General features: G+C 31.2%; 3 protein-coding genes across 3 annotated transcripts; all 3 read left to right on the top strand.

The window, feature by feature from the left end:
* Positions 1-14,018: 14,018 nt before the first annotated feature.
* LY79DRAFT_585422 (uncharacterized protein) lies at positions 14,019-15,591 on the top strand (the record flags this gene model as incomplete). The annotated part of the gene is made up of 6 exons (XM_060560493.1): positions 14,019-14,530; positions 14,591-14,654; positions 14,686-14,741; positions 14,791-14,834; positions 14,867-15,000; positions 15,256-15,591. The coding sequence occupies 6 exons, from the start codon at positions 14,019-14,021 to the stop codon at positions 15,589-15,591; spliced, it is 1,146 nt and encodes a 381-aa protein (XP_060406818.1).
* A 1,302-nt stretch (positions 15,592-16,893) lies between these two features.
* LY79DRAFT_530922 (kinase domain-containing protein) lies at positions 16,894-17,730 on the top strand (the record flags this gene model as incomplete). The annotated part of the gene is made up of 2 exons (XM_060556217.1): positions 16,894-17,084; positions 17,133-17,730. 2 exons carry the CDS (start codon positions 16,894-16,896, stop codon positions 17,728-17,730), a joined length of 789 nt encoding a protein of 262 aa, XP_060406817.1.
* A 6,088-nt stretch (positions 17,731-23,818) lies between these two features.
* Positions 23,819-24,298, top strand: LY79DRAFT_573946 (uncharacterized protein). Its single transcript, XM_060559529.1, has 2 exons — positions 23,819-23,899; positions 23,959-24,298. The coding sequence occupies exons 1-2, from the start codon at positions 23,885-23,887 to the stop codon at positions 24,271-24,273; spliced, it is 330 nt and encodes a 109-aa protein (XP_060406816.1). The 5' UTR covers positions 23,819-23,884; the 3' UTR covers positions 24,274-24,298.
* Positions 24,299-24,744: the final 446 nt, after the last annotated feature.

Here is a 24,744-nt window from a genome sequence, read left to right as displayed (position 1 = left end):
CTTTTATATATATACTAACCTTAATATTCTATAGACTAATACTTTTATAGCTTTATAGTACTTACTTAATAACCTATTAGTAGTTATAGTAAGTCTTTTACTAAATAAGATTATTCTTAGATTTTACTTTAGAATAATACTAAAGTATATTAGTAGAAAAGGTCCTTTATTAAAGTATTTTAATATTATATACTAAATATACTAGTTAAAGATACTAGCTTTTATTAATATATATTATAGTTAGTAATCTAATAGTAAGGTTTTTACTAGAAATAAGCTAAGGTTAATACTTAGTTAATAGTAGTATAGGCTTACTAGTCTTTAGATTACTTAGTAATTAGTTATATAGTTAATAGTTATAAAGGTAGCTTATATAGCTCTTATTAATTAAATTACTAAGGTTAAATACTAAAAGGTATTTAAATAAATTATATTATAAAAGAAGTTAATTACTAAAGAGCTATAAAAGTCTATCCTTAAGTATATCTAAGTCTATCCTATATATAAGTCCTAATCTTATTAGTATACCTAGGACTAATACCTAAATATTAGTCTTTTACTATAGACTGCCCTTAGTATTATTAGTCTTTTTTATTATTATATAACTTATACTATAGTTCTTCTTAACCTAAGAAGCTATCTTATCTTAACCTATTATTAGTCTTATATAAATACTATACTACCTACTAGTTATTTAGTAAGGTAATATTACCTATAACTTCTTAGGTTATAATATTAAGTCTTCTCTCTTAAAGGTCTTACCCTTAAGACCTATATAAGTAGGTTACTTCTCTTAGGTTAAGGAGTTATTAATTTTACTTCTTTATTTACTATAATACTAACACTATTTTAGGTTATATAGAAAAATTAAAAAAGTTAAAATCCTAAAGAATAAAGATAAAAGATTATAAGCGCCTAGCTCTTCTAGAATTTATTAAAGCTTATTTAATTTTAGCTAATATACTTTACACTTATTATTACTATATAAAGGCTCCTTATTAACTTAGTAAGGGTTCTACTTATTATTAAACCTATATTAAGGTAAAGAAGCCTTATAATAATGTTTTAGTAGCTTTAATATATAAGTCTTTATTATAGTAATTCCTTTTACTATTACTAATACTTTTATAGTGCAAAAGTTAAATATATAATAGAAGGAGTAAAATAAAAAAGAGAAAAAAGTAAGTAAAAAGCTTCTAAAGCTTTATAAGAAGCTTACTTATCTATAGTTATTAATAGTAACTACTACTAGTTATTTATTTTATATTTAGAAAACTTAGAAACTTATTTAAGAAAAATAAGCTAAGATATTCTACTAGGAAATAGAGAAGTTAAATAAGTCTAATGCTTTAGAGCTAATATTAAATACTTATAAAAAAGGAATAGTTAAAGAATTATAGTTTATATAGGTTCTTAATAATATAAACTAGTCTTTATTTAGGCTTAGAGATAAGTTTACTAACGTAGGCCCTTTAGTACTAGGTCTCTCTAGTGCTTATAAAAGTCCTAAAGTAGTTACTAAGAGTACTAAAGGTTCTTAACTAGTTCTTATAAGTTACCTTTATATCTATATTCTTTTTATTTTACTAGGTATTATTCTATATTATTTTTATAGTGTTTATTAATAATATATTTAACTTTATACTTTAGTTTATTTAGTTCTATAATAATATAGTTATTAGTATTTAATCCCTATAGTACTAGTTTAAGTAGTATAATATAAAAGACTAAGTGTATTCTTATTATTTCTAGTAAGTTAAGTTTATAGTTAACTAGTAAGATTTTCTTAAGGATATTAAAATATCTAAGTTTTTTATAATTAAGTTTATTACTTAGTTACTTAGTTTTAATATTCTAGTAAATAAGATATACACTATCTTTCTTTTTAAAGGTTAGTCCCTTAATCCTTTTTTAGTTAGTATACTTTATTATATATTATTTAATAAATTTAAGGTCTCTTAAGGCTAATTCTTAGAGTTCTTAAATCTTATTAAAGTTAACTATAGCTTTTAGTGCCTATAGTCCTTATTATAGTTCTCTATATACTATTAGTTAAAATCTATAGTTTAGGTAAAAAAGTAAGTTTAAAGTGCTTTCTTTAATAGTACTATTATAAGTAAATTAGGCTATAAGTAGTAGTAGTACTTAATTATCTTAGTTATAGTTAATATAATATTATAAATACTACTTAAGTATTTAATTAAGTCTTTTTATTAAACTATTAGTTTATAAATAAAATAAGGTTAATAGCTTATAATTAGCTCTTAGTTATAAAATTAAGGATTTCTAAAACTTAGATATAAATAACTTATCTTTATTTAATATAATTTTCTTTAGTAATCTATAGTTACTAATAATATATTTTAAAAAGATATACACTAGATCTTTTATAGTACTTAATTCTAGGTATAAGATAAAGTAAAAGTACTTTATAAGTCTATTAATAATAACTAATATACTATTATAGTAGGTTTTTATAAGTAGTTTTTTTAACTTTAGAAGTTTAATAATAAAGTTTAAAGAGATAAAGTACTATACCTCTAGTAGTACTAGTAATAGTTATATTTACTTATATAGCTTATAAGGACTATTTTTACTTTTCTTATATATTTTATAGTCTTTAATTACTATAGCTACTTCCTTATTAATAACTTATTTATTATAGTATTATTAAATTCTCTTAAATATCTTTATAACTCCTTAGTGCTTATATACCTTAGTACTATATATTTTATAGATCTAGTTAGCTATTATTTTACTAGTTATACTAGTATTAATATATTTACTAATTATAATAAGTTTTTAGGCTAGTATAATATTACTATTATTATTATATTTAAGGATAACTTATATTTTCTCTAGTACTAGTACTTTATAGTCTAGTCTTTTACTTAAAGTAGTTACTCTCTTGTTTTCTATTCCTTTATAGTAAATAATCTTAAAGTTATATTTAGAGAAAAATTCTAACTATTATATTTATTATTTATTAAGAACCTTTAAAGTAGTAAATAAAAAAGGTTCTTATAGTCTATATAAACTAACACCTAGTATTTAGTTCCTAATAAGTGTAGTCTTTATTCTTAAATACTTTAATAATAGCTATAAGTTTTTATTATAGATCTAGTAGTTTAACTTAGGTCTATAAAATATTTTTAAGTAAAATATATATAAGTAAAGTTTTTTTTTTTACTATCTTAGCTATTTCCTTATAGTAAAGTTAAAGGTATTAGTTTTAACTTTAAATAGCTTATCTAGATTAAGTATTATAAAGACTAGTTTAGATCTAATAAGCTCCTTAAGTTTCTTAAAAGATTATTAGTATTCTTTAGTCTATAAGAACTTAGTATTTTTTTTGTAAGTTACTATATTAGTTATAAAATATCTCTAAAGTTCTTAATTAACTTTTAATAAAAGTTAATAAATCCTATAAAGGATTAAATATTCTTAATACTTTTAAAGGTAGGCTAGTCTTTAACTATATTTACTTTCTTATCTTATATTTATATTTATCCTAGGGTAATAGTATACCCTAGGTAGTCTACCTTTTAAGTATAGAATTTACTTTTCTTTAGTTCTACTAGAAGTTTTACTTTCTAAAGTTTATTAAGTACCTAATATATATATTCTTAGTGTTCTTTAAGGTCTTTTAAAAAGATTAAGATATTATTAAGTAATAAATAATAAAAATATTTAGCTTTTTTATAAAATATAGTTAATTATAGTTTAAAATATAGTAAGTATATTAGTAAGTCTAAATAGTATAATAAGTGTCTTAAATAGTCTTTACTTTATATAAAATACTATTTTTTATTTATCTTTTTTTTATATAAATAAGGTTATATACTCCCTTTAGGTCTAGTACTATAAACTAGTTAGCTTTATATAAGAGGTTTTATAGTTTACTAATTAGTAGTAATAAGTAGTTATTTTTTTAGTAACATTACTAAGTCTATAGTAGTTAATATAAAGTCTTAGTTCTTTATTCTTCTTTAGTATAAATAGGATTAGGTATTTTACTAGTAACTTAGATAGTCTAATATAACCTTTTACTAGGTTTTTATTTAGCTATTTATTAAGTGCTTTCTTTTTTATTAGGTTAAGTATATAAATTAGCTTAAACTTTAGTATTTTTTCTAAGTAGTTAAATCTTATAGTCCTATAGTTTATACTTTAGTAAGCCTATATTTAGTTCTTTAGTAAATAGCTTAGTATATTATTAATATTTAAAAGGTACTATATTAAGATAGTTTTCTTTTAAACCTTCTTTATTTTATATTATATTTCTAATAGTTATTATAGATATAAGTTACTAGTCTTATATAAGCTTAATCTTTATAATATATATAAGGTATTATTATCTTTTATATTTACTTAAGGGTTATAGTATATAATACTACCTTATAGCTAAGTCTTTTTACTAAAGTTAGCCTATTCTTTAGTCTATATTAAAGTTATTCTTTTATAGCTATAAGATTCTAAAATAATATCTAGTCAGCTAATAGCTATAGTATTAAAAGCTAGTTATTTATAATAACTTTTAATATTTATAGAAAAAGCCTTAGTCTCTTTATTAACTATTTTATTAGTATATAAAACTATTTTATTTTCTATAGTTTATAGGCTATATAATTTATTTTTTAATTACTATACTATCTTTAGTTAATTTACTATTCTAGGTAATATTAGATTTATTTATACTTTACTATCTACTATAGTGTAAGTAATTTATCCTTTAATTTTAATATTTAATATAAAATAATTATTATTATTACTTATTTATATTAAGTATAAGGACTTCTTGTCCTTTATTATCTATAGTTCTTTTATAAGTAATATATCTTATTTTTTAAGTATTCTTAAAAAGGTTTAGCCTTTTTCTTTTAGGTTCTTTATACCTTAGCTTTTCCTATATAGTAGTATTTATACTTATTATAAAGGTATTCTAACTAGTGTTAGGTCTTACTATATATATATAGTATAGGATACTTAGGGCTTAGCTTAAAGTAAATAGTTTATTATTTATACTCTTTAACCTTTTAGGTATAAAGGTCTTTATTAAGTTAGTACTTAGTTACTAGTTTATTATAAGGTCTATAAAAGTAAAAAGTATATACTTCTTTTTTTTTATATTTTATATATTTATTATAAATATAGTTAGCCTTAAATACTTTATAGTATAGTAAGTGTTTTAGGTCTAAGTACTTATAGTCTTTAAATATAGATTCTTTATTATATAGGATAATAGGTTTCTCTTTAATATTTATATCTTAGGTCCTATAAAATAGAAGTTCTTATTTATTTATATCCTTTAGTACTTTATAAAATAAGAGGCTAAAGATATTATTACCTTATATTATAAGGTTATTATAAGTTTATAAAATAAAGGGTTTATCTAAATTATAGTCTAGTATACTTTTAATAAAAAATAAAGATAATAGTAAGCTATATATTTATTCCTTAATTCTATAATTCTAAATCTTAGGGAGGTTAAGCTTAGTAATATTATCTTAGCTAATCTTTATTAGTTACTTAGTAGCCCTTTATTTTATTTTACTAAAAGAAATAAACTTATCTAAGAAGAGTTCTTTAGTAATTTCTTCTTTATTAAAGCTAGTTCTTTATACCTTAATAGTGTTTTAAAAGGTTAGTTCTTAAATAATAAGTTATAAAAGTAAAAACTAGGTTATCTTCTTTTTTTTACTTACTATAACTACTTTAATAGATTATATACTTAGTTTAGTTACTTTAGTTATAGTTTTTAGAATATTTTATTCTAGCTAAAGTTACTTCTAGTAGATCCTTTATATTTAGACTTATATTTATAGTTATTCTTTAATAAAGTCTAGTGTATTTACTATATATAGTTATTTAATTTTATCTTATACTATATCCTAGGCTTAGATTAGCTTAGTAATAAGTTACTAGTTATATTATTCTAAAGCTTCTTCTTAAGTAATCTATTATTTTCTAGTAATATTAAAAGTCTTAGTAAATATATTTTAGAATTCTTTTATATATATAGTCTTAGTAAGTTCTAGTATATTCTCTAGGTCTAGGGGCTTTTGTTTTACTACCTTATAGCTCCTAAGGGTTATATAGAGTTATAAGTATACTTTAGTTAATAAAAAGAAGTTTCTTTAGTTTTTTTCTTTTACTTTAGTCTATTATTATATATTCTTTTATTATTTTTATAGGTTTTATAAGGTTTAGTATAACCTTTATAGTACTTATTTATTATACTTACTTAGTACTTAATAAGTATTCTTACTAGTATATTTATTAATAGTCTAAAGATCTATAAGCCTTTATATTAGCTTATTATAGATTTATCTACTATTAAGTATAATAGTCTTATTTTAGGTTCTTTTATTAAAGGTTTCCTAGATCTTTACTACTATTTTATATTACTTCTTAACTATAGTAATAATTTTAAGGTTTCTCTTTAGTAAGGTTTTATTAAGTAGTGTTTACTTATAGTTATTCCTTATTACTACTATTCTTTACTTAAGTTATTCTTTAATTATATTAAGTTTAAGTATAGTAAGTATATCTTATAGTTTCTTAAGAGTTATATTTTATACTATAGTAAGTACTATAATAATATTCTAGTTTCTTTATTCTTTATTAAGGTTCTTGTTTTTTATAAAGATATTCTTTATCTTTAGCTCCTTAGGATACTATTTTACTTATTTCTTACTATTTTAGTAAATAGTATAGTTATTATTATAGTAAGTAGTCTATATTAGTTATTAATAAAGGACTTCTTTAGTAACTATATTAGCTTTCTTAGTATACTTTAGTAAAGTCTTATATTAAAGTTATTTAGGTTACTTATAGTATTTTATATAGTAACTTATCTTTTTATAGTTAAAGTATTTAATAATCTTAGAGTTATATAGTAGATATTAGTCTTACTTATATACTACACTTATATTTATTAGTCTAGTATAGTATTCTTAAGAGGTATTTACCTAGGTATTATAAGGTCTTTACTATTTATTAAATATTTTATTTTACTATTTTAGTAGCTTTAGTCCTTAGGTATACTTCTTACTTATATATATATTAAGTTATTATATCTCTTTCTCTTTTTTTTATTTATATAGTTAAGTATTAATTTTAATAATAAGTTTAATATATAATAAAAAGTCTTTAAGTAAGTTTATAATTTTAACTAGTTTATCTTTAATATCTTTCTTAAGTCCTTAGTAAATATAAAGATTAAGAATTCTTAAGTAATATTAAGTCTAGTAGTAAGTTTCTAGAATTTAGCTATATAGTATAAAGTAGCCTTATTTTATCTTAAGTTAAATAGTTCTTACTTAGCTTATTACTTCTTATTAAAGTCTTAAAATAGTAATAGTAGTATCTTCTTTAACCTAAAGTATTTATAAAAGATTTTCTTAGTTTTTATTTTTAAGCTTACTTAGTTATTTATTATATAGTCTATTAGGTAAAGTTTAAACTAAGCTAATACTTTTTTCTTAAGAAATAAAGTAGTATAAATAACTTTCTTAGGTTTATCTCTAAAGCTAATATTATAGAACTAGTAGTATACTTAGACTTAAGTAAAAAATTCTTTTAAGTGTCCTAAGGTTTTATTAAATAGTTATAGATTATTAAGTCTAAGCTTATCTCAGCTATTAACTAAGGTTTAGATAATATTAGTAGTACCTTAGAGGGTTTTAATAGTTTTTTTAAGTTTTTATATTTTAGTTAAAGGTTTTTTAAGAATAAATTTCTTTAAGTACTTTAGTTTAGCTATATTACTATTAATAATATTAATAAGCTATTAATTATATCTAGTATTTCTCTTAACTATTCCTTAAATTATAAGATACTAATCTATAGTAAGAATAGCCTTATTATCTTTATTAAATCTTAGATTAAGTAAAATAAATCTATTATTAATCTTTATAATATCTTTAAGTTCTTTATCTAGAGAACACTAAGACTTAAGAGTGTTTATTAAGAGTATATTCTTAGAGCTTAATATAGTGTTTTTTACTATTAAGTAAATATTAAAGTTAACTTACTTAATAAAAGTAATTAAAGTATTATAGTTAGTAATCTAATAGTAAGGTTTTTACTAAAAATAAGCTAAGGTTAATACTTAGTTAATAGTAGTATAGGCTTACTAGTCTTTAAATTACTTAGTAATTAGTTAGGTAGTTAATAGTTATAAAAGTAGCTTATATAGCTTTTATTAATTAAATTACTAAGGTTAAATACTAAAAAGTATTTAAATAAATTATATTATAAGAAGAAGTTAATTACTAAAGAGCTATAAAAGTCTATCCTTAAGTATATTTAAGTTTATTTTATATATAAGTCCTAATCCTATTAGTGTACCTAGGACTAATACTTAAATATTAGCCCTTTACTATAGACTATTTTTAGTATTATTAGTCTTTTTTATTATTATATAACTTACACTATAGTTCTTTTTAACCTAAGAAGTTATTTTATCTTAACCTATTATTAGTCTTATATAAATACTATACTACCTACTAGTTATTTAGTAAGGTAATATTACCTATAACTTCTTAGGTTATAATAATATAGTAGAAGTAATAAAAAAAATATAATTATTATTATTATTTTATATAACTTAATATTAAAGATAAGGTTTTCTTTTAACTTAGTAAAGATTATTTACTACTAGGTAAGCCTAAGTAAAAATAGTTTTTCTAGTCTACTAGACCTTTCTATATTACCTATATAGTTAGGCTAAAAGCCTATAAACTTAACTTACTACTATACTAAAAGGTCTACTTAGTAGTATTTACTATATAGCTATAGAAAGTACTAACTAGTAATAACCTTTTTAAAAAGAAGTAATTACCTCTAAAGCTAGTAAAGATAAATAATATAAAGAAATTTAAAGTTAAAAGGATTATAGACTATAAATTTAACTAGTAAAAGAACTACTTATTAGTTAAGTATTTTATTAAGTAAAAAAGGTACTTACTAGTGTCTAATATATTAGAACCTTATAAACACCTTACTTTTATTATTAAGAATATAGTTTTTAACTTTAAGAAAGCTAACTTTATTAATTAGGTAGTAAAGTATATAAAGAAATAAAGCTAAAAGTCTATACTAGTAGACTTCTTATAGACACTATTATAGTTAGTACTAAAATAGTTATAATACTTTATAATAATATAGAGAGAAACTTAGCTTTATACTTTTATTCTTAATAATAACTTTATTTCTTAATTTCTTTTAATAAAAATAGTAATAACTTAAAGATAACTAATACTTTTCTTTTATTAAGATATATAGTTATATAGTAAATAATAAAAATACTTATATAGTTTAGTATCTTAAAATAATAAAAATACTTATATAGTTTAGTATCTTAAAATAATAAAAATACTTATATAGTTTAGTATCTTAAAATAATAAAAAAAGCTTTTACCTAATATAACTAACTATACTTTTTTTACCTATAGTTACTAATAATAATAATAAGATAAATTAACTTACTTACTTATAACTACTATTTTCTTATTTTTAACTTACTAAATCTATTACTTTTTTTATTACTATTACTAACTTTACTATATTACTATTATTATTAATAATAACTTATTAATATTTTTATAGTAATAATACTTTTTTTTCTTATATTCTTTTTTTTTCTTTTTGTAAACTTTTACCTCTTAAATAAAAAGAAATAAGCTATTATAAATACCTTAATTTAATTTAGCCTTATCCTAGGTAATAATAATCCCTTAAACCTAGACACTATTAACCTTAACTAGTACCTTAATAAAGATAACCCTTTTTATACTACTAGTCTTTAGGTAGGTTAGCTTAATAACTAAACTAGCTAGCCTAATAAGGTTACTATTACCTTAGTTAATAAGCCTAGATTTATTCTTAAGCTATTATTTATAACTATTAACTAACTAGCCCCTTAGTCCTAAGATAAAGAAGAGGCTACTAAGAATAATAGTAATATTAGTAAGACTAATAATAATAATATAGACTTTAATATCTTTAGTATTTATAATAATAATGGTTTTTTACCTAAAGATATAATAATAAATATTAATAAAGCTATAAAGTCTATTAAGTAGTAAAAGCTTTTACTTAAGGACTATAAGTAAAAAAGATAATATATCTCTAGTAGTATTTAGTAGTAACTTTAAAATAAGGCTACTACTATAAGAAAACTCTTTAATATTATAAAGGCTAATATAAGACTTACTAAGAAAATAAAAAAGTATAATAACACTAGAGAGTTAAAAATCCTATTATTATATATAGAAGTCAATAGTAATTACTACTTTAGAGGAAATTAATAACTATATAAAGTAAATAACTAAGCTATATAATTATAAACCTACTAAAAAGTAAGTCCTTAAGTAAATTTAAGCTTATAAAGCTAAAGCTAAAGCTATTATAACTAAACAAGCTAATTATACTAATAACTAGATATAAGAACCTTATATCTTTATAAAATAAAAAGACTATAGCTTAAAGCTAGCTATTTTTACTTATAAGGAGGTACTTTATTACCTAAAGGATACTTTTTATAAAAGTAATAATAAATAGCTTAAAAAGAAGACTATAGCCTAGGTTAAAGCCTTTTATACCTAGTAATAAAGTAACTTTATAGTATTATAGTAATTATTATTTACCTTAAATATATACTTTTATTATAAAATTATTACCTTAAGAAATACTTTCTTAACTAAGTATAAAAAAAGTAAGCTATATATAGGTAATATTTTTAGCTAAGCTATACTTATTAGCTTTATATTTCTTTATTAACTTAGCTAATTTAACTTAAAGGTTATAAGTATACTTTTTTTTATTTAATACCTTAATAAGATCTATATCTTAGAGATTTATTACTTTAACTAGCTAAAAAAGTAACTATATACTATTACTAAGCTTAAGAATAAAATTACTAAGCTAGCTAATAATATTAATAGCTATAAAGGTAATATTAATAAATATAATACTAAATCTAATATAGCTACTAAGCTTACTAAAGATATTATAAAAAAAACTAATACTTTTAATATAAATATTAATAATATTATAAAAAACCTTTATAAAAAGGCTAATAAAGTATATAAGTATAAATAGTACCTTAAGAAACTTAAGAAGTAAATAAACTAGATAAATACTAAAATTATACTTCTTAATAAAAAAGCTAATAACCTTAATATACTTACTATATTTAAGACTAGCTTATTTAAAAAGTTAGTAAATAAAGTTAACTAAATAGCTACTAAGCTTAATAAATAAAAAACTATAGTTAACCTCTAGGTTCTAGCTACTTACCCTAAGGTTATTATACTAATAACTTAGTATAGCTAAGCTTATAAATAATATTATAACACTAATAATAATAATATAGCCTAGGTACTACTAAAGGCTAAATAATCTTAATAAAACTTTAAAGATAATAAGTAATAGTATTATTATATATAAAAAGAAAAGTAATTATAATACTTTATATTTATATAGGCTACTATTTAGTATATTATCTTAGTAAAAAAAAATAAAGTTCTTTAGAGAGAAAGCACTTATTATAAAATAAGTGCCTTATATAGTAAATAAATAAGTAAAATATAGGACTACTTTATTAGTATATATCTAGGTATATACCTAGGGGGTATATATCTTATTATTAATTACCTTTTATAAGGAGAAGTAACCTTAATAGACTATTTATACTTATACCTAGCTCTTGTCCTATATTAATTATTTAGCTTCTTGTTATTACTTGTCTTGTTTTATTACTTTACTATTATACTTTACCTTTGTACTATATTACTTTATATTACCTATTATAGCCTTACTTCTCTTATTAGATCTATAATAGCTAGTAAGAAGGCTATATTAGAATTATTATAAATACCTTATTACTTATTACTATAGGATACCTAAATATATAATTACTATTATTAAACTATAAACTATATTTAATAGCCTTTATATATAGCTATATAGTAATATTATAGATACTTTAATTTATAATAAACTAGAGATAGATTATCCTAGGGACAAGTAAATAACAAGATATAACTAAGGCTAAATTAGCTATAAGTAAAGTAGTAACTATAACTACTATACTAATCTATAGTAGACATAAGGTTTATAATAAAATTCTAGCTTAAGTAATACTTTAACTTATTTACTTATTAATTATAGATATTCTAAAATAATTACTATTCTAAATAAGGGAATATATAAATTAATAAAATATAGTAGTAATTACTATATATATTATAACCTTATATTTACTTTGTTCTTATTTAGTAATTAATTAATAGCCTAATAAAATCCTTTAGTTATATAATATATAACTACCTAAGGTATTAATACTAGGTAATAATAAAAGTCTTTATATAGCAAGAGAAAAAAATTACTATACTTTAATACTTAGTATATTATACTCTATAATAACCTTTTAGATATTATAGTTAGCACTAGTAAAGTATATATAATATAGGTAGCTAACTAAATTACTTAGCTATCTAGTTATATTATAAAATTAAAGCTAAATATAGCCTTCTTATATAGAGATAAGTTATACTTTTATAGACATAATTAAAGCCCCTTATAGCTAGTAATCTAGTGCTTATACTAAGCTTATTTTTTATAAAAAAAAGGTCTAATACTATTTTCTCTTTCTTATTAAAGGGAGAACCTCTATAGTATAGGCTTAAATAACTTCCTTAAGTAACTAGTATAGATTAGTACTATAGTACTTCCTATTTACTAATAATATACAACTACTAACACTAATAAATAAAGTAGTACTATATATAACCTAATAAAATATTTTACTTATTTATAAAAAATAAGAAGTTAGTAAAAGTAAAATATAAGGTATAAGTAGTCCTTAGTTACTAGGTAAAATATCTTATAATAGGTTCTTTTTATTATTTTTTAACTACTTTAATATAAGTATTCTCTTCTATTAATTAGTATAAATTATAGCTTAAGTAATATTAACTTAAAATAGATAATTTTCTCTAAGATATAGAGATTAACTATTATAACCTAGTATATACTACTCTTATTTATATAATTATAGAAAGTTAAAAGCCTATAAGTAAGATATATAAAGTAAATATAAAAAGTAATATAACTAATAAATTAATAAAGATTCCTCTTTACTAAGTAAGTTCTTAAGAAAAATCAGAACTAATATAGGGATATAATTATACTATATAATATTACTCTATCTACTATAAAGGGATCTATAAAGAAAGTTATAAAGATATTAAATATATAACTACTTATAATAAGTAATTTCTTTGGTTTAACTTACTTTCTAAGTCTACTAATATATAGATTACCTAGGACTAAACTTACAGGAGAATAGTTTCTCTTTATTAATAGTAAACACTAACTTAAAGAAATAATATTAGACTAGGTATAAATATTATATTTTCTCTAAGTAACTTTTAATTAATTAACTTTTATAATTCTATTTAACTAACACTAATAACTATATAAAAAAAATTTCTTTTACCTAATAAGCTAATAATAATATAAAAGTATATAATTAAAGACTACCTAGGCTTTTATAAATAGACTTAACTACTAAGGACTCTTTACTTTTAATAGCCCTTTATAAGAAATATTTATATAATCTATTACTTATGTATTTTAATAGTAACTTTTAGACTTACTAAGTGTTATATCTTCTATATCTATAATAAGTATATCTAGGCTATTAAAAGAGTACACTAGATCCTATATCTTTATTTTTATATTTATATATATCTACTAGGTAGCCTACTATACTATAAATAAAGATATATTATACTATATTTTACTTTTAACCTAATAGACTAGAAAATTAACTATAGAAAATACTTTGTTACCACTAACTAATTGCTTTAATTAAAACTAAACATTCTTTTTTTAAGGTTTTGAAATTGAGTTTGATGATCTCTGCCAATGGCAACCAGATTCGATAACTATTTCTGGTGTCATCTCCAGGAGTCCTTGACGTTAGGGTCCTCCTGGAGTCGAAAGACATGCGGTGTCACGTCCTCGCGACACCTTTTGGCTTCCACACCTTGCAGGTCCACCCGATTCTTGTTCCCTTCTTCAAACTCTTATCAAAGGTTCGGGTTCGCGACCCTGTTGTTCCTGTTATCTTCCTGACCCTCAGCAGGGTTCTTCGCAAGTCATTAAAATTCGGCGATGGCTACTTAGTCCGTCACTGCAGGAATATTGTCAATATTCAGGAAGCTTTGAACATTACAAAGAGCGAGGGTCTCGTCAACAACAACAGCATCGATGTCGAGATCGTTCCAGCTCTGGTAATCTGCCGCATGGCCAAGGACATCGTCGGAACACATATGCAGACTTTTGTTTCTATGCACAAGGGAATGTATACTTGGCAACTGCTGGTGGAAGCCATGGCCGGCATGTACATGGCTGGCGTCAACATCAGATGGGACAAGTATCACGAAGACTTCCCTGAGTGTTACGAGGTGTTGCAGCTGCCAGCCTGCGGATGGACGATGAAGGAGTATTGGCTGCAGTATGTCTACGATTGAAGTCTTCGAAAGGGCGATCTGGCTACCACTATAGGCCCTGCTAGGTTCCCTCACTCTTCTATTTACAGAGTGGTAAAGGATACTCTGAGGGGAAGTGCTGATGGGCAGGTAATAATCGATGTTGACCTTAACTCAAAAGACGTCCATTCTATGGCCTAGGGACACAGAGTCTATGGTGTTCCGCTGTGCACTCCGGTAAGTCAATGGCTGTTCTTTAAATGAGGTGGCTGACTCTTTGTTATAGTCTGTTTATGCCGATATCTCTCTCATGGTCGGCAACTACGTCACGTAAGTCACCCGTATGGCCAACGATGAAATAGTCACCGAGATCGCAGAGATGCATATTCAGAGCGCCTTGGTTGCGAACGACGTTGGCAAGGAGCAGATCCTCTGCACTGATGCCAAGTTTGACAAGCAGAGCAACACCGTGTTTTGCACCTTCTCCAGCGTGGATGTGAGTCTGAACAGCCAATGACTGGCCGAAATCAAAAATACTGATATCTGTATCTAGAGCAAGGACATAGCCATAGAGCAACATGCTAATTGCAAGATCCGATTCTCTCTTGCTGAGGCAGTCAGATCGGACGCTACCCTTGATGCGGCTTCGTCTGATGCATTGACTCGCTCGAAGGCCCTATATGCACAAGTCGGAAGGGCTGGACACACTTTCATGTTAAGCAAGGCCATGATCTACAAGATTTTCACCTAGCTTGCTGACTTTGATCCCAAGTACTGTGGTCTCTCTGCGGCCACTCTTAACAACGACACTTTTGAAGCGGCAGGCATAGTTTCTTTCAAGGGAATTCCTCATAACAACACTTGGTTTTCTAACCCAGTGTACATTGATGCGATCTCGCAGATCGGGGCTTTTGTTATGAACGCCAATGACGGTGTCGATCTTGAGAATGAGATCTTCGTCAATCACGGGTGGGAGTCCATGAAGCTCCTCACTCCTAAGCTGGACCTGAACATGACTTATCACTCGTATGTTAAGATGACCGAGGGCGAGAGTAGATTGTGGATTAGAGACGTCGTTGCCACCTAGGTCGTGATAGTTTACGTCAACCTGCTAATGGTCCAAATTATTAAATAAGCTGGGCTGCTAGCATTTGCCGCCATTGGTAGTGGGATCTCACTTTCTGTCACCTAGGGCTGCCCCAGAGCTGTAGTAGGAAGCTATTCACAACTACCACTTCTAGCAGGAAATTCCAGGCAATTGACTTCCAGCCAACCCAGAGGAATGACCGAAATCCAAGGCGGTGCCAAGTTCAGTGCGACGCGGGGATGGCAAGACAGTGCATGATATTCATACATATATGATCACTATGAACAACGCTTTATGTAGCCATTGGATGGTGGAAGACGATCATATGGAAATTGATACGCAAGGCAGCAGCGGACGACACGTGGCCTTAGTTCATTCAGCATTCGCCCAAAGTAGCCATATTGGCGAGTATGTGATCTCTACTTATCTCGACTTATCTCGCTACCATTCGGCAGCCTTAACTCGAATGCTTAATCGATGCGCGCCATCCATTGGCCACATGGAAACAGCGAGATGCCGTTGCAGCGAACTGGAATCCAAAATCACGCGTCCCACGCAGCTCCAGCCTTATGTATTCGTTCGCAGAGGGATTTAGGAACTGAATTTTATCCCAAAAATCACATACGTAATATCGAACCTGGAACCTTGAACACAAGCTCCCTTACTCTCAATCCCCTCCTGATTACTGACTGAATGACCATGTCTCTCTCTCGCCTTGCCAAAAAATGCAACCCTAGGTGCGATGGGTAAACCACTCCGCAACCGGAAGCACCATCCGCCCTGCCTGTTCGTTCACTTGGCCTAGACATCCTGGTCAAGGAAACAGACCCCATCGTCAAGTAAGGATAAGTCCCATCCACTGTTTTCAACTTGAATTAAAAACCTTATCTGTCGCTATCTATGGCCTGACCGGCCATCGAGAATATACTTGGACTGCTACTGGCGACAAGCACTTGCTGCGAGACTTCCTTCCGACCGACCTACCCAACGCCCGTATTCTCTCCTGGTATTATGATGCCAATACGCATTCAACCTCTGTTGTGAGCTGCCACTACTGGTAGAGTTTGAGTAGAAAGCGGGAGTCAGGTTGCATTACAGAATATTTGATAGTACTGCTACAAATTAGTCAGCAGGACACGGCAGAACAATTTTCCGAGACTAGGCTCTTACCTCTGTTTATGCTGACTAATGTCATCCCCAGACAGATGACTTGGGTGCCTCGCTAAATGGGGCTTGAGTTTCCTCCTGCACGATTCCTCCCTTGACTATCACCACCGAAGAGTCGACACGATCATGACAACTATGAACGAGCCTCGATGGAGAGGGTCGTCGTCAAACATATATGAATTTGAGCCGGGAAAAGTTCTGAAAGTGCCAAGAGAGGTCCCCTTAACCAACGACGGTCACGATGTTCTTAATCGAGACAGGGCAAAAGGGTTTGAAGTGGAACGGGGAATCTACGAAGCGCTGGGAAAGAACAAGCTGATACTTCCGTCTGTTTCTCCTCTATAGAGTGCTTCGCCTCCACTAACAGAGTCTAGGTTTTACGGATGTCGCGAATTCGAGGGCCGCCAAGGATTGTTGCTAGCTCAAGCCGACAGTAACTTACAGGAAAACCTTGAGGACGGGCTGGCGACAGTCACCATGGATGAACGGAAACGATGGTGCTGTGAAGCAGTAGATGTCATAGCATATATCCACAATCGTGGCGTCGTGCACTCCGACCTACGGCCAGAGAACTTTCTGGTTCACGGGCGGGATATTTGGCTCAGCGACTTCAACGGTTCGGTGTGCAAAGAGCGTGACCTGGATGGCGAGCAACTACCCGACGCTGGCTTCTGGAATTTGAAGTTCGAGACGACGCCAGCTACCGACATATTTGCTCTTGGCTCTGTGCTCTACGCCATAGTGACCGGATGGTGGCCTTTTTGTAAGCCTGGTGTTACAGACAGGCTGAACAGGAAAAACGTCCAATATGATGAGCAGGTTACAGAAAGGTTCGAGAGAGGACATTTCCCGGATGTTTCTTCATTATGGGGAGGTGACATCATCATGGGCTGTTGGACTGACAAATACAAGAGCGCCGCCGATGTGAAGCGGGATATGGATTTAGCCATGTTATCAATGAGGGTGGATTGAATTTAGGCTTCTATGAGTAATGTGTCACGAAGGTGAGCACACCGCCGGGCATATGAAAATAGGATTATAAAAGGCTTCGTCTATTGCAAGTAGAAATAAGCTGATAGGAGCCTTATTCATAGTTGTGTGAGCGAGTAATGAGCGGTATACTCGAGTAATGAAAGTTATACAGCATGAATCAGCACCTATCACATGGGTTGCAGCGTGTGGTTGTCCTATGTGATGATAGCTGGCTGTGAAGCTATCGTGACATAATGACTGTAGTCTGTGGTGTAAAAGAGCGTACACCCCCGCAATCAGCGGCACAGTAAAGACCGGGTATCGGAATTCTCCCTTCAAGATCTACACAAATTGGATTCTCCGTAAGCAATAGCCACCAGGTCAATGATATGAAGCTTACCTTCTTGGTTGAAATCATGGGTCCCTGCAACCATGCCGGCCGCATTTCACCCTCTGTCTGCTTGAGCCCATGGTGTTCACGGTGACTGTGTGGCCTGGCTTAGGTTGTTTATTACAGGGCGTGAAGTTCGAGTCCTCTGTTACCCTGTCGCCACAAGTGTAAATCTTGGTTGAGTGGTCCTTGGTACACATTGTGATTGGCTGTGTTTGGCTATGTTTGGCTGTTTTTGGTTGGATTTGGATATTGACGTTGGAAAACTGTAAGCTGAATTAATGGGTTTCATACCTAGAGATTCCACTGATAGAGTGCTCAAATATATTATCTGACGTACTCAAGGCAACGTCGGTGTCAGACGGAAGTGGCATCCAGATCGGGACTCTGATAATTGAAGATTGAGGGGCAGAATCAGGCTGTCGCATGCAGAAGGCCGTCTATGGTAACAGTAGGTGGTCATGGTGCTGGCCTGTTCGCTGCAAATAGCGAGTGTGTGATCTGACACTGCGATGGTACACGTGCGTGCAGTATGGTGGTTGGCTCGCTTGAGAGGCGCAGTACTATTTGTAGCCTGGATGTGCCTCTGTGCCAAGGTGGCGCTATGAACCTCGCCATCAAGCCTCGTCCCAACGGGCGAATGGGGATGATACCAGCAGAGGAACAACCAGCCGACTACATCGTTGGGAGTAGGTCGAGGATTTTGTCATGTGCAGTGATGGCGTGAGCTTTTGCGATGCTGCTGCCTGTATCACAGGTTAGGTACCCTCTACGCGCATTTTCCGGAGGGGGGGCAGGTACCTTGTACGTCACGTTGCACCGCTTGTCGGGAATCAATAAGCCAACCAAGCCGTCTTTGGATACCCTCTTTCTTGCAAGCGCTGTGACGATGCGCAGTGCATGTCATCGCCGCATTCAACCGCGAACTAATAGGCAAACGCTTCTCGTCTCTATTAGATAGGTTCTGCTCTCTACCTAATAAGAAGCGGGGGAACTAGATGAGAAACCCGCCTACTGCCATGCAGGCTGTTGACAATTAGATGCACTACTGTACATTGGAAGGTTGCTGATATTGTTTACCTCCCACCCGACCTTCTAGTAAATTTGGACCTCTCAGCTGAACCGTCATACTGTAATCATCCCTTGCGAAACAATGTGTCATTACTTCGAGACCCGAATAATCTACAGAGGTTGTGTGAAGAACCCAAAGCACGTGACTCCCAGGATCTTGGCGTGATTAATTGGTTGAACGGGCCGTCCTTTGATCATGTACGCTTCCGGGTCGGACTTGCGGTCATTGCGGGTACAATGGATAATGGCCGTCTTCTCTGCCTTGAACGTTGCGCCGCTCCTCCTTTCCCAGTGGATGGCGTTTCGTATGATGGACTCGATGCCTTTGCGGTTATCTTGAGCTGTTTTCCCTGTGACCCAGGCTGTAAAGTCGTTGACAAAGGCCATTGCTCCTCCGTTGTTGTTAATGCGTCTCTGCACCAGATCTGCGGAAGGCCTACTTGCGGTAGGCTTTGCAATTTAGACGACTGCCTGTTGATTTAGATTATTACTATGCAGTTAGAGCAAAAAGCCAATACTTACAGGAGCAAGTCCTCTGGGATGCCTTGCGCTTTCATTCTTTAGACTAGTCTTTCCTTGTATACGCTATTGTATGCTCCTTTCACATTAAGGCTAACAAGGCTAAGAACATAATATCCTTACTATACTATATCAACCTGCTCTTAGAGGAGTAAGAGCGCTTACTCAGCTAATTATTGTTTTTTAGCTCTAAAGTGTTTAGTTAGCAGCAGACTCATTCGTGGTGACTATGCCCCTCTGCAGCACATCTGGCACATACCTTGGGCTTGTTGCATTGGTAGACCTTGTGGTCAGTGATCTCCTGGCAGTTGTAGCACTGCTCCGGCCGTCTTCTCCGCTCGAAAGGCGTTCAGCTGTACAGTATCATCACACAGGAAAACTACCTTGAAATAGATGAAGCGCACCTGCACTTTTTAGTGTTACAGCCGAAGTCTCAAGAGCCTGCAAGACCTTGTTGGTTTCGTTCTCAAAGAAGTCTCGTCGAGGTCAGCATTTCTATCCATTGTCTTTTTTTAAGTAACTACAGTATTCCGCTGGTCTCAACACGGTCGGCATAAATCAAAATTTGTAGTTGTGGGAAACAGGGTCAGGACGTCGCTTATAGGCTAATGAAGCCCCCCAAGTATGATCCAAGGCTCAGGCTCCATCTATATTGCCATTCTGATAATAGAGCGAGCTCGTCGTCCTCTTTATCTGCACTGACCCATCGATACTGGTTCGACGATTATTGTAGAACCTGCAAGGCTACTTGTCGTGATTCCCGACATACGACGAGTGCAGTAAGAGGCGGAAGCACAACATCAAGTCCGTAGTCCCTTCTGTCCAGTCCACGAATGCAGGGTTCGAATTCCAGTGTTTGTACCCAAACCATGCGTCTTTCCTCGGCAGGCAGTTTCCAGAACAGGTGAAAGGTCAGATACAATAGCTGCAATGCTCCCGCATGGTCCATTTTCGGCTCATTAGGAATATCGCCAAGACTAAGATTTTGATAGTCGTCCAGGTATGCGTCCGTCCGTTGGAACCGTTGGCGAAAAGGCAGATAAACTCTGTCAATGACGCCTATCAGGGATTCCGCCACAACAGAGTTGTCTCCTTGACTATCCATTAACCTTACAGTTAAAGTCCGACGAAGCGCGTATATTAATCTCTAGAGCACATCTTGCGTGTTTAGCACTTTTTGGCCTACCAAAAGTTATCAAAATCTTTCAGCAAAGATCCAGATATCAGGCTATTAAGATTTCAGGACCAAGGCCAAAGATCCAGAAGGGTAAGCATAGGCACCAAGTTGCAGACAACCTAAGACCATGTCTAGCCTTGCAACAGGTCCTTCTGCAGCTCTATCAGAGCATCATGTCCTTCCTCCAAGACTGACTAATCACAGAGAGACTAAAAGCTAACAGGCTGTGTTACTAACTAGAGGAGGAGAGGTTAGATGTTCTTAGCAGGATTCCTCAAGTGAGGACATAAGTACAAGAGGTCGTTAGTGAACACGCGGAGGCTTTAAATCTGATTCATACTCAGCTCTATACGTAACCCGTCTATTAACCACTACAGAATATCAGTAGGAGGTAACACTATTAGTATAAGAAACTTGCTTGATCTCTAGAAGTCACAACAGGGAGCATAGACTTAACTAAGTTACTAAATTTAGTAATATATTCTATAGAGTAGTCAAGAAATATAACTATTTATAATAAGGCTATTACTATATCTATAATAAAGTTATTAAAGTAGTTATTATTGTCTTTACTAAGGACAGATCTATAGAAGTAGATATTATAACTATAAGAAATATTATTACTAAGCTTCTTAATTTCTAACCTAGATTAAAGCTTAATTTTCCTCTAGAGAACTCTAGAGTATAAATAAAGAGTGTAATATAGTAATTATCTATATTTTAATTAAATATAGGTATTACTGCTAATAGTTTTTATAGTGTATAATCTAGGTCTCCTAGGCTAAAGTTTCTAAGCTTTTCGTAAAAAGGAGAGACTTTAAAGCTAATAACTACTAGGATATATAAGAACATTATATAAGTATAGTCTATAGAGTTCTATAATATATTAGTTATAATTTAAGATAAGTCTACTAAGGGAAACATCACTTGCACATAGATTACGTTAAAACACAGCCTATAGAAGCCCAGGACACTACTAGTCCTGACATTAAGCCAAGAGGTAGTTTACTATTTTATGGCCTACTGTACTATAGATCTCTATAAAAGCCATCTTAAGGAACTATATTAAGGCTATAACTATTAGGCTTTTAAAGTCATATAGGTTAATTTCCTACTTGTGTATTAAGCCTAGATCATATGTCAGCTTAAAGAAAAAAACCTTTAAAAAGGGGAACTAGAGCAGCAAATTGCTTTGCGGGATAGCAACTTCAAAGTACTCCCCAGCGTAAGTAAAGTCAATAGGTTTAATAGACAGTCATTAATTAACAAAGAACTGAAGTAATGCTTTAATTAAACAGTTGCTTATCGTAAAATGATAGGGGAAAAACGAGACATCTAGGACCTTACATATTAGCTTTGACAGCCTAACGAATGGGAGGTTATGAGTCCTACCGAGCAACGGTAATCAACACTGTTGGTGACTGCAGCCATGCTGACAGATGGAATGTCACTGACCATAGAGTTTATAACGTTAGTAAAAGGGGTAAAAAAACTAGAAGAGGATTAGAATACATAATGTAAGTCCTTATACACCCTGTAAATCACCCCTGTCCAGTAAGGAGATTAGAGCCTTCCGTCCGGACATGGTTGATTCCATGCATTCTCAAGGACTACTATTGATTCCTATTTGGCTAGGGCCATTCAAATGAAGCTGCCATCGGCCATGTCACCAGCTACCTGTTCAAGTCACTCGGCCAGGCACCTGAATATTACAATACAAAGAGTGCCTCGCGCCAGGGATAGTCTCGTAAGGAACAGAGATGAGGGGCCCTCAGTACCAGCAGCGTTCACGGATGCCTCGTCGGCATACGAATCACGGAATGCCTCGCCATACCAGAGCCACCTGTGCTGGTCCTTTTCAGGGGCTCAGCCGTGACATGAGATGCATTTGAACGTCATGGTTGCCTGGAAAGGGGGCAAAGGATCTTCGGCGGCGTCATAGATAGAGACGAAATCAATCCGGAAGCGAGAAGACAAGGTTCAAGCAAGACTATTGGTAGATGATGGACCCATGGAGCCGGCCGTCAAGGAGCCAGTATTGGTACTGAGCTCACTTCAGATGCTTCCAAATGCGGAAGCTAGACCGGTACTGGACCGCCTCATAAGAGAGAGCTCGATCTAAAGCTGCGTCAATTTGACGCCCCTTGTTGAGTCTGCCTTGTGAACGTTTCGGCGAAGCCGCGGCGATGCAACGTACTAGTGCTCAGGTGGCAGCCCGAATGCAGGCTACTGGGAAAAGAGTGGTGTTCCTGTCTGATTCCAAGGGAGCACGGATCGGACATTTGATCAATCTGAGTGATGTTGTTATACATCTAGCCTTGGCTAAGGACTCTTGACTCGCGATTCTCTTGATGATCGCTTTGGCCGCTGAAGATAGAGCAAGCGTGATGCTCTCTCTGCTTGAAACCACATCCATCATGACTCCGAGAGTGTTGACGTGTTCCTTGGCTTGAAAGAATCAGCGCTTCGACATAGTCGATTCAGATTGGTATTCACAACACCACTTGGATCATAACGGCGTGGCTACCCATTCATCTCGGGACCAAATTACAGGACAAGGCAGACTTAGCGTTCCCTCTCAGCTACAGTTACTTGATTGCGACAGCAAGACGGTGTATGAGATTGACAAACGAGTAATGTCACAATCAACGCCGAGGATCAGAATCTCCTCCGAGAGGCCCGGCGAACCTGTCAAATTTGGAACAAGTTACCCTTAACGTAACATGGACAAGGCAGCTGCGCCCCTTGAAATCTGCAAAGAAACCTGATGCAGCCACAATGAAAGGAATCATGGGACGGTCACCTGACCCCTGGTTGAGAGTACCGGGTTCGAGCAACTCCGAGAGTGTCTATTTTGCCAAAGTATATAAGAGCGCCAGCCAACTGCCCAACCGTCAAACCTCATCTACTTACACTCAAACATTTCGTGTTATATTTCTTCACTGCCCCGAAAAACGGAAAGTAGGGATGACCCTGAACCCTAACTTCCAGAGAATATGACTATCAAGGAAGTAAGTCAAATCAAAACTGCTGCTACGCATCAAAGCCTGACACGTTTCTGGATTTCAAGGAATCTATGCGAGACGCCATTCACATCCTTGAAGCAATGAGATCGAGGGTTAGTAGCAGCTCCCCGAAAAGGAAGAATCCACGGAAGATACGGATGAGCATGAAACATGGGAGCATCGTGGTGGAACCCCCATCTCACACGAGTGTCTCTCGCTCAGGGTCAGAAAGGGTATTCTGCGTGGTAATTGTTGGCTTTGGCTCAATCTTGGTCACTGTCCATGTGATTATTATGCTCTACATGCACATGAAGCTTCAGGCGTTGCGCAGTATGATGGTCAAAGGAAACACTGCATCCCCGGTTCTGACCGTGGGCTAATCCTAGGACACCAGGGGAACGCCCGTTTTGCTTGGTTACAGATTTGATTTCAACTTTGAGACTTGTCCAAAATCGAGAGTTAAGGAGTAACATTGGCGAGTTGTTTGCTGTAGTAAAGATGTCTTGAGATTGTATCCAACGCCATTGAAATCCACACCAATGGAAGTGGCTTCGCCAGCTATGTCAGAGTAACTGTAATGCCTGGTCTTACTGGTACATATGTGGAAGCAAAGCATAGTACACAGGAGTAACAGTAACCTAGGAGCACTACTCAAGAGGCTATTCCTAGATTAACTACTATAACTTTTATACTATTAACTACTAAATCCCTAAGCTACTTTAGGTACTAGTAGTAAAGGCTTTAAGTATTATTATTAAGTAAGTATATAATTAGCTAAAACTAAAAAAACTAAAGTATATATAATTAGTTTTTTATTATATAAAGTAGTAGTTAGTTAAACTTTTAGTACT

Source organism: Colletotrichum navitas (genome assembly GCF_030913465.1).
Source record: "Colletotrichum navitas strain CBS 125086 chromosome Unknown LY79scaffold_244, whole genome shotgun sequence".
Taxonomy (NCBI): Eukaryota; Fungi; Ascomycota; class Sordariomycetes; order Glomerellales; family Glomerellaceae; genus Colletotrichum; species Colletotrichum navitas.
The sequence above is the reverse complement of the archived record's forward strand: the minus strand, read 5'-3'. Positions and strand labels throughout refer to the sequence as shown.